We start from the raw sequence: 10,793 nt of genomic DNA, 5'->3' as shown, positions 1-10,793 counted from the left end.
TAGGGATCAATTTTCTCATATATTTTTTCCAATAATTTATAGTCTTTTCAAGTAAAGATAAGATATGTTTTTAAAACAAAAAAGAAAACCATTTTGAAATTAATTTTAAAACTGTTTTAAAATTAATGGAGATTAATTCTTTAAATTAATCACAAATAATTAATTTCAAACGATAATAAAATCTTTTTTTCTATTTTATTTTCTTTTGTTATGTTAGTCATTCCCAACAATCCCCCACGAATGATTGATATAGCAAACAAAGCAAAAAGGTATTTTAGAAAACATGTTTTTTAACAAAAGTTAGGAGACCAAATTTAAACATCAATCTCTTGACAATTTGAATTGATGCATAGTGAAATAGAGCAACAACTTTGTTAGAGAGAGTGAGTTACCTCTTGAACTTTCAATAACTATGGTTGAGACCCTTACAACACGTTTTACTCATTAAATTTCCATTGATTCTTGATAAAAGCATGCTATTTAAGGTCATGCACATAAAACCTCAAGTTAACATGAAAGCTCTAGAAAAAGATCCTTTAAAATTTTTCATAGAAGGCGGCCACAACTTCACATTCACGTTTATTGTTTCATCAAGTGTATCACAATAGACCACTCAAATACTGAGCAATGAAGACTTCATATCTAGTCCATATCGGCCAACTTCATCAAGTCTATCAAAGACAAAACCAATAAAAAATTGAGCTAGAAGACTTTACAATTATCCATCAAGTCCATATCAAGACCACCCAAAGAAAGGACTATAGAATTTAAAGGTTTTAGTTCCATTCTAGGACCACCCAAAGAAAGGGCTATGGAGTATTTATGGGCTTGAGTCCATACACATTGAGGATTCTTGAATTATTCTCCTTGTTAGGCCTTTGATTAGAGGATCTGCCAAGTTCCTCTCAGACCTTACAAACTCTGAGGAGATAATTTCTCCTTTCAACAACTATTTTACAGCTTTATGTATGAGGCATTTTTCCATTATACACACTATTTTTGGAAATTTCTAAGGCAACCTCCGAATCACAGTGCAAAGAGACTAGTACTGATGCCCCCACAATGGTACATCTCCCAGTAGACTTCTAAGCCACTCAACCTCTTGTCCCACTAATTCTGTAGCAATAAATTCAAACTCCATAGTCGACTTTGCTATATAAGTTTGCTTTTCTAGTTTCCATGAAATAGCTCATCTACCCAATAAAAACACATATCCACTAGTAAAGCTTACTTCATCATTCTATGTTACCCAGTTTGCATACACTATCCTTCTAATATAGCAGAAAATTCTTAAAATGTAAACAATAATCTATTGTACCCTTAAGATACCTTAATAAACGACGAAGAATAATCAAATGATTTTTATCAGGATTACGTGTATATCTACTCTTTTCTCACAACATATGTAGTAATACGTCTAGTATATTTCAAATAGCATAACACTTCCTATTGAAGGAAATCGAAACTGAGGATTTCCATGAGCAGCGGAATGATCATTCCAAATTACATTCGTATTTGAACAACAATAATTACAGTCAAGAAACGAAAACAAACTGGTCATGCATACAACGAAATTACAGCATGTTTTTTTTGCAGATCAAGAGATAAAATTATACATACCTTTGAAGACTTATCTTCAACACCCTCAATCACGAACGCTCGAACAATGTCCAAGATCACAATCACGAATGCTCGAACACTACGACCGCAACACAGCACGATCACAGCAATCAAGAACACAACGAACTCAAAGACCACAAACACAACTTACGACCTCTAAGAACCTCGACTTTGTCGAGTTGAGTACGACACCACCACAAAGGCTACCTTGGTATTCTCAGTGTGAGAATCCAGAAGTGTGGACTCTGTGTGGACTTGGTTAGAGGACGAGACTGGAGAAAGAACAATCATGTAAACGATTGAGCAAGTGGGAGATGACAGAGGTCTATCATATAGACGATGCCTAATCATTTAGAAGAAGATCAACGATTGTTTAGCAAAAGCTCCGCGATCGTTTAGGTAATCGGCCAGCTGAGTGACTATCAGATAGAAACACCCAACGATCGTCTAGTCTCTCTTCCGCTATTGTTTAGTAAATCGTATTTACTTGATAGCCACCACGAGTAATTTCCGAGAATGAAAAATCTCAATCATCAACTCCTAAATCTAGGAAAACATTTTTCATTTTATCTCACGGTTACCATAAAAACCACCAATAACCTCCTACTCAATTGATTATTAGAGAAAAAGAGGTAATTATTCAATAATTAATATTATTATAAATATATATAATAACCAACTCTTTTTCTATTTCATGGTTCTTAATGTAAATCTCATTTACATTAATCCTCCACTGATGTATCTCATATATCACACTGATCATATCATATATAATCGAATTACCTTTTTTCAATTTAAACACTTCAAATCAATACCAATAACTGATTCTCAACTTGAATCCATTGTTACCAAGGGGATCTTATGAACCTGTAGCTCGAAGCTCCAACGGTACGTGAATAACTGACTAAATTCTTTAGTCACGGGATCCAACATCCGTTAACTGCCAGACACTCTACTAAAGACCGACATCTGAACTCTTCTTACTACAGATATATTATGTGTCCATATCAACCAATCAACAGTGCTAAGCCTCCACAGATCACTCATAAGTACAGCTGGGCCACTAACTGTTATGCTTTTGTAGTTACATCTAACTCCTTAAGTACCACTGAACTCTCTAATGAATATAAGTTATAGTCCTACTATAACTAAGTCATTTCTTCCAAAGAGAAGCTGTGACCACTATGTTCAAGCCCTAGAATCAACCCTTGAGGGAGAAATATATCTATTTACCCCTGCTTCAGGGAAAGAGTGAATTCCATCTTGTGTAATTGAGTTCTCAGCTCCCAAATCAGAAAGTCCCCAAAAGGTAGGCATGTTGAGTTAGTAATCTGGCCACTCTCACCATACTAATCAAATGACCGCCTTCAAAGGTAGGAGTTCTTAAAATACTTAGGATTGAGGTCATGTCACCTATGGTCGTTTAGATGAGATGTAAGTCTCTAGTATCAACGGCGTTATATATAGAGATAAATCATCTCGTGGTCCGGTCTTATACAAACTCTTTGTATAGGACACCCCCGTTCGCATGTCTCCACATGAATAGTCAGGATTTACTATCTGTAATAGTTCACAACATTTGCAAACCTCTACAAAGCAAGCCGTATCCATAGTGTACCAAGATCAAGAATCCCTCCTTAATCTTTATACTACAGACCTATTTAGGTTATCACTTAAGGCATGATTCACTTGTATATCTCATATACATGCTTAAGTTTACATACAATAACCATGGAGCTTTGTTTATTGGATATGAGTAAATGTAAAATAAAATATTTTATTCATAACAATGTGTATAAATTACAAACAACGAGACTCCGGTAGAATTAGGACACCAATCCTAACATCTATTACCCTTACATATTCAGATTGAGAAACACTAACTTTCTTATTTTTCTTAAGACTCATAATTGTATCATATGGTATTTTACAGGAACATCATCATACCAATCAAATCACTTTAACATTATTTTTTAATGCATAAAGAAAAATTATTTTTAGCTTTTCTTATCTTAGCACCAAGTATCACATCAACTTCCCCTAAATTTTTCATTTCAAAATGTGATGACAATAACAACTTAGCATTATTAGTTACATCTATGTTTTTACAAAAGATATGCATACAAACAAATAATCACACAATCAGCTCAAATAACTTTGAGTAAACACATGTATCAAAAGATATTTACTAATGTATTGTTAAAGCTCTCACACCATTATTCGGGAGCTTGCTTAAAAAGCCCTTCCAGTTGTGCCATTCATTTATCTTCCTTCAGGTCATCATTGAGAAATGACTTATTTACATCAATTTGATTTATTATGCAAGTGCTATCAAGACTTTATAGTAGCTATTTTTGTGTATATCTCACGACCATTTGGTCTAATTTTATTTAAACCTAACTAGTATATTTGCTTAAGAAATAATTCTACGAAATCCATGTTTAATTCATAAATGTCTCTTCATAAGCTACTAAATCACATAACAACCATAATCATCAATATTCATTTTATCTTTTCAAGATCCAAGACATATAAAATAAAGACTTTATACTTTAAATCAATTGAATTTATATATATGTACACTTACGTACCCATGATCATCTCTGTATTTAACCAATGTGGGACTTGGGTCGCATTCCCATCAATCTTTCCCTCAAACAAAGGATTAATTGAGCCCCCAATCAAGTAGTCATCTATCTATCTAATTCTTATCAAGACCAACTCTTTTTCATCAGAGCATACCGTCTACTCGATAAAGTTCAACCATGGATCACACCATTAATACTTTCCAAGCTCCATTACAACTTTGTTCGACACTTGAGGATTATATCAATATGTCTAAACAAGGGGCACAACTCTGATACCACTTATTAGAGACAACTCTCTAAATATCTTCACAATAGTATGATATTTTATCTGTATTGGATATAAGCCCTTATGGCTTTGCTTTTGGATTTGACTCCAAAAGGCCTCATACCATTGGGAAAATCGTTCTCACTTATGTACCCATGAAAAGTTCTTATAAAATATCACATATTTTATAGCTTAGACAATATCCTAAATTACCATCAATGTCTACAAGCTTCCTAAATAATAAAATTTGCATTTTCATACTACCAACAAGCTATGTTATAATCAACGTAACGTTTTATGGTCATACTCAATTAAAAGTCATAATACTACTTTTCTATTTCATGGAATTAATGGCCAAACATAATAAATGACAATTTATGACATGAATCGTGCCTAAACTTTGTCAAAATTGATCAAAATAACATCTCGATAACACTAATATAATTATTTTCTTATCGCACTTATCATAAGACAATTTGTTAATCATTAATTATACCAACGTATACTTGTTAAGTAGATACGGAATATTGTGCTCAAATATTGCAATGAAATAAAATTACTCAATTCTTATGCCATATATGTAAAGATCTGAAATATCTTTGAGCTTAAAAAGAGAAAGTCTCTCTATTACAAACATATATGACAATCACCATGAATCAGTCCACTAATTTACTTATCACTAAGTCGAAATTCATGCATTCAGTTAGATGACTTAGTCAACATACCACTTCAAAAATAAGTATAGAATGAAATTCATTTATTAGGATCAAACTCATTCTAAAACTTAAGGTTCAAAATATAAATAAAGTACGTCCAGTAATCTGTTCAAGCTAAAATGAAGAAAACAATGAAACATAGAGATTAGGATTGGAAAAGCCTTCAATTAATCAACAACATAATGTATTCACAAAATAGAAAATACCATATGGAAAAATTGAATTTGATGGAACAAACCACCAATCAAATAATCTTCAACATATTTAAATCAAATCAAGAAAACCTCATCACAAGTACCTATGATAATTTAATTAGGTAATTATTTCCTTAATTTATTTTTACCCAATATCATTACTTTCCTTATTTTCTTGATTTTCCTTCTCAATTTATAGTCAGACTTTTCCTAATTTTGATCATTTCTTAGCAAAGCATCCATAACTTCTCAAAAACATTTTATATTTTTACCCATTTTAATTTATTATAACCAGATCATTTATCTCTCGGCAGAAATTATTCCACATTATACAAATCAATAACAATAAACATCTATAGAAGCTCACATCTGGACTGATTTATTTAAAATACATTTTAGAAGAAACTCACGTTATACAAATCAATAACAATAACAATAAATATCTTAAGGTATATTTAGAATACATTTTCAAATATTTAATCTAAAAAATAAGTAATTTTTTTAGAATAAATTGAACGTTTGACAATGCTCAAAATAACATTTCAAATATATTTTAATTAATTTTTATCAGAAATATTTAAATAAAAATATATATATTTTTTCAAATCAATCCAAACCGACTCACCGACGACATTTAAGCATATAGGTAAGAAATTGACATAAAATTTAATAAATACCTAGCCAACACCAATAACTGGTGAGAGTATGCTTGTAGTCTGTCAAACACTATCCCATTAGCGAACCATGCAGAGTGAATTTGATGTTCCATGTCACTCCACTCAGATTGAACAAAACCCAGCAAACCGAGCAACCATATAATCTGCTGCCAGTTCTCGTAGGCTGAGCCGTACGGGCGGGCCTTAAGCATATTCAAATTCCATGACTCAAAACTCGAACAAAATTCAACTCAACTCAATCACCGTATTAAATCGTGTATGCATTTATTTCAAGGTTAATACAACTTTCAATTTCAAATGTGCATTTACCGGAGAAAAAAACGGAATCGATGAAAATTATGCCCAAACCACATAGAGAAACAGAGAAGAGAGGAACTCAATTTTCTCATCTATTTTTTTCCATAAGTGAGAGCCTTTAAAAAGAAAAATAAGAAAACTGTTTTGAAATTAATTTTAAAACTGTTTTAGAATTATTTGAGATTAATTCTTGAATTAATCACAAGTAATTAATTCTTGGAATTAATTTCAAATGGTAATAAAACTTCTTATCATTTTCGTTTTCTTTTGCTATTTAGTGATTTCCAATAATAAATGTATCGATTCACGATTTTTATCAAAAGGAGCATAATTCCACCGTATAATATTTTTATTATTAACTTCAAAAATCAGAAGTTTGATTATTCCACCACACATCTTATATATAAAAAAAAATATGATTCTCGAAATTCATACTACCAAAATTTTAGGAATCTTTTCTTGGAAACAAAAATTATACTATATGGTTTTTGAAATGAGAATTCAAACAAATTCCAAAAGCTTTTCGGACAAGGGCACACATGCCAATGCGACAATACCTTGACTCATCTCTCTTTGTCGATTTTCCGCCGCTCGCAACCCTCCAAAATTTTTCGATGCCATCATTCCAGCTCTCTCTCTACTTGTCATTTTTGTTTTTTCTGATCAGATGGGGCGATTAGATCACAGAAAACAACTACCGTTTGGAGCTTCGAAAGCTCCACAAAGGTTGCTATTTCTTAATCCCCAGAAGCTCATTTTCGCCTATAAGGTGTTTGATGAAATTGCTCAATGAAGTTCCACTCTTACTGAATTCAGCCCCTTCAGTTTCTGTCTCTTGGGTTTCACTTTTATGCTTTTTGCTTCTATTGTTTGTTCACATTCATTTTGGGTCTTAAGTTCACATTCATTTGGTTTGCCTCAGTAGGTTTACTCAAAAGACATACTATTTTGCCTTGCTCTGAGTGACTTGTTAAGGTTGAAACTACTTTAAGCTTGAAATTATCGGTGAGTGATTCTCAAATGAAGGATGAACAACATGAGTTGTCTGTGGGAAAATAAATCATTTGTGAGAAGGTAAAACATGGATGACCCAAATTGTTTAGAGCCTCATTTGTGAAGTTGAGAAAAACTGAGGTGTGTTAGGGATCTGTTTGATAAGGAGAAATTATTTGGAGAGATCGGGTCACCATATTATGACTCGCAATTTTTCATCGTTGAATTATGAGAGAGGAATACCTCAAATTTATATCTAGTGGTTCTTACCAGCAAACTCATTTTCGAATTTACATCCAACGATTAATAGGAGGTTATCTTTAATTTACAACCAAACACATATCGCAAAATGTGAGTGCGATAATTTCTCATGATTGGATTACGAGAGATGGCTACCTTTAATTTATACTTAGTGATTATTAGAGGCATACCGATTCTTTTAATTTATGTCCAACAATTAATATGAGGTAGCCACAATAAACAAGTGACAGTTTCTTATGGCCGGAGTATGAGAGATGAGTACCTCAAACTTATATCTAGTAATTATTAGAGGCATGTAGACTTTAAATTTACATTCAGATAGTCATATTGAATAGTATGTCATGGATAAGGCTTAAGAGTATATGAAATAACTTGGTTTAATATTATTTGTTTCTTCTCTTCCACACTAAATCCGTGTCTCTTTTGTGTTTTTCTTCTTTCTTTTACAGTTCATCCTGCCTTTTTCATAACAACTTTTGCAAAACACAGTATTCTAGGGAACTAAAAGTCAGTTTCTAAAACTTTAACTGAATCCACCAAAAGATATTGCATAATAACAGTTTTGGACTCGAAAGTGTATTGAATGGAAGGAGTATAAACTGATAGAACTTTTCTCTATGTAACTTCCTTATCTTTTCGTCCAAATCATGAGAAGACAAAAACAAAAAGTAAAGACATGAGAGAAGGTTAAAATGATTATCATGATGACCATGGAAGTGGATTAAGCATGGTCCCTTCCCCTCTGTGGGTCCCTGCAGTTACAGACTACATTCAACCTTCACATCCAGTCAAATTTTGGTAACCCAAAAATCAGAAAAGTACAAGCAGCAAAGGCACCCATAGTTTTGTAGCTTATCTTCATCCTCTATAAATTATATCTCCTTCATGATTCAAGCAACAGAAGAAAGGGGGAAGAAGAAGAAGACATGGAAAGACAGAAAAAGATTGTGAAGAAGACAAGGGTAATCAAAGTTGTCTCAGAGGAATCATGGGATTGTTATGTTACAAAAGCTTCCAAACAAGGCTGCCCTGTGAGTCTCTCCTTTACTTTTCATCTTCATACTCTCAGTTCAATGTTTAGTAAATCCAGTAATATGGAAATTAATATTATGCAAGGTACAAAGGTTTGAAATATTCATTTGGAATAATACTGCAGGTTATAGTGCATTTCAGTGCTAGCTGGTGCACACCCTCAAGAGCCATGAGCCCTTTCTTTGAAGAGCTGGCCTTGGAATACAAAAGTGTTTTGTTTCTATCTGTGGATGTGGATGAAGCTAAGGTACTTGTGAATAATGGAAGCTAATGTGGATTATATCTAGAATTTAACTTATTCTTATAATTATTAACTTAGGCTCGAGTAAATACGAAAAATAATAAATCAAGTTGAAAACATAATTTTAGATCAATGGGAGCTCTTGATTATCATTTGTGTAATGATAAGTCATCTTATGAGCTCTTGATTATCATTTCTGAGTTTATTTGATAACCTCCTTTCTAATTTATACTCTCTATTTTTCGTGTGATTTTTTTTAAGGAGAAAAAAAAAAGAACGTGTTAGATAACTATTTCTCGTTTTTTACTCTTTTCTTTTTTTTTTTTCCTTAAAAATATAAAAGGCCTATAGAAATCAATTCATATTCTTATTCTCTAAATTCTCCCTCTCTCCCTTTCTCTTATAGAAACAAAAACATTCTGAATTTTACTTGATTTCATTTTGCTTATATAATATTGCATATGCAATTTGTGAATAATTGTGAATTGGTGGTATTAAGGCTTAGGTAAAAAGTAAAAGACTAAGAGGAATTAAGTTCAAACTATGGTGCTTACATACCTAAGACTTAAAAATTCAAAGATTTTTTTTTTTGGGTAATTAAATGTAGTATGATTAGACAATTGTCATGAAATTAGTCAAGATGTGTGTAAACTAGTCATCATGTTGCGAACTTGATAAACAAGAATGAGATATGTGAAAGTTACTATTATGACGTTATAAATCTTTGATGTCAATGAGGTGTTTGACCCATTGACTTCTTTGTGGGTGTTAAATAACTCAACTCCACTAATATCAACATTGTTCATTATTGAAGTTTGCACATTTATATCTAGGAACTCAATCTTCCCTTTTTCTCTTTCTCCTTCTAACGTTTCCTAACTCCTGGCTACACAACTCTTCACCTCAAACACAGACTTTCTAGTTCCAACATATTAATTCTAGATTTTGGAACTCAATTTAGCACTCCAAACAGTCCCACATATTATAAGATAAAGTAGATGTCTCGAAATAAAAAGGGGCATAATTATTGGGGAAAAAGGAGGAGAAGTTTGCACTTTCCTTTTGTTTTGATCTAAAGTTCTTTTATAATTACAAACAGGAGGTTGCATCCAAGTTGGAGATAAAGGCCATGCCCACATTTGTATTGATGAAGAATGGAGCCCCAGAATACAAGCTTGTTGGAGCCAACCCCGTTGAGCTAAGGAAGAGGATCACGGGTTTCATATATGGCTAACTATCAAAAGATAATAAGAATCTCATTTGTCTTCAACCTTAACCCATTGAAGTTCAAGTTTCACATTTCTTCCATTTTTGCTAGTATTGGTATTGGCTTTTATTTTTTATTTTCATTTTTGGAGGATGTACTACTTTCAACATAAGAAAATGATATAAATCGTTTTTTAGTTAAACAACATGTGGGAGTTAAAATTCGAAATTTAACGTTCTAGTCATATATGTTATGTGTTTAATTATGCTTAAGTTCATTGGTCTATTATAATATGTGTATATGTAATTTTCGTAGAGTAATATGCGTATTTTTTTGTTAGTGGGCCTATGCATTTTTTTTTTTTTTTTTTGGTTTTGACTTTGCTTATTGTTTTTTAAACATATCCTTACACATGAGAGAAGAGATTCATTCAAATCTCATCAAAGGAGGGGTTAGTATATAGGTATGGCAACGAGGCTGGAACGAGGTGAGGATGCACTCCCCCCATCCCCCTCTCGGTGGAGATTTCTAATCTCCATCTCTACTCCCATTCCCCATTTTGGAGAACTGAGGTCGGGGTCGGGGATCCCCGTTCGAGGATTCGGGTCCCTGCTTTTTATTATATATATAATTAAAATTAAAAACAAAAGCAGTAATAGTAGCTACAGTATTTTTCTAATAATAATAATAATATTATTATTA

At 32.5% G+C, this 10,793-nt stretch overlaps 1 protein-coding gene across 1 annotated transcript; it reads left to right on the top strand.

Annotated features, from left to right (window-relative positions):
• The first annotated feature begins 416 nt into the window (after positions 1 to 416).
• LOC120086640 (thioredoxin-like protein CXXS1) lies at positions 417 to 10,296 on the top strand. The gene is made up of 3 exons (XM_039043378.2): positions 417 to 8,642; positions 8,768 to 8,890; positions 9,984 to 10,296. Exons 1-3 carry the CDS (start codon positions 8,538 to 8,540, stop codon positions 10,116 to 10,118), a joined length of 363 nt encoding a protein of 120 aa, XP_038899306.1. The 5' UTR covers positions 417 to 8,537; the 3' UTR covers positions 10,119 to 10,296.
• Positions 10,297 to 10,793: the final 497 nt, after the last annotated feature.

This window comes from Benincasa hispida, chromosome 9 (assembly GCF_027475165.1).
Source record: "Benincasa hispida cultivar pf3 chromosome 9, pf3_genome.v1.1, whole genome shotgun sequence".
Classification (NCBI taxonomy): domain Eukaryota; kingdom Viridiplantae; phylum Streptophyta; class Magnoliopsida; order Cucurbitales; family Cucurbitaceae; genus Benincasa; species Benincasa hispida.
This window is presented reverse-complemented; position numbering and strand designations above follow the sequence as displayed.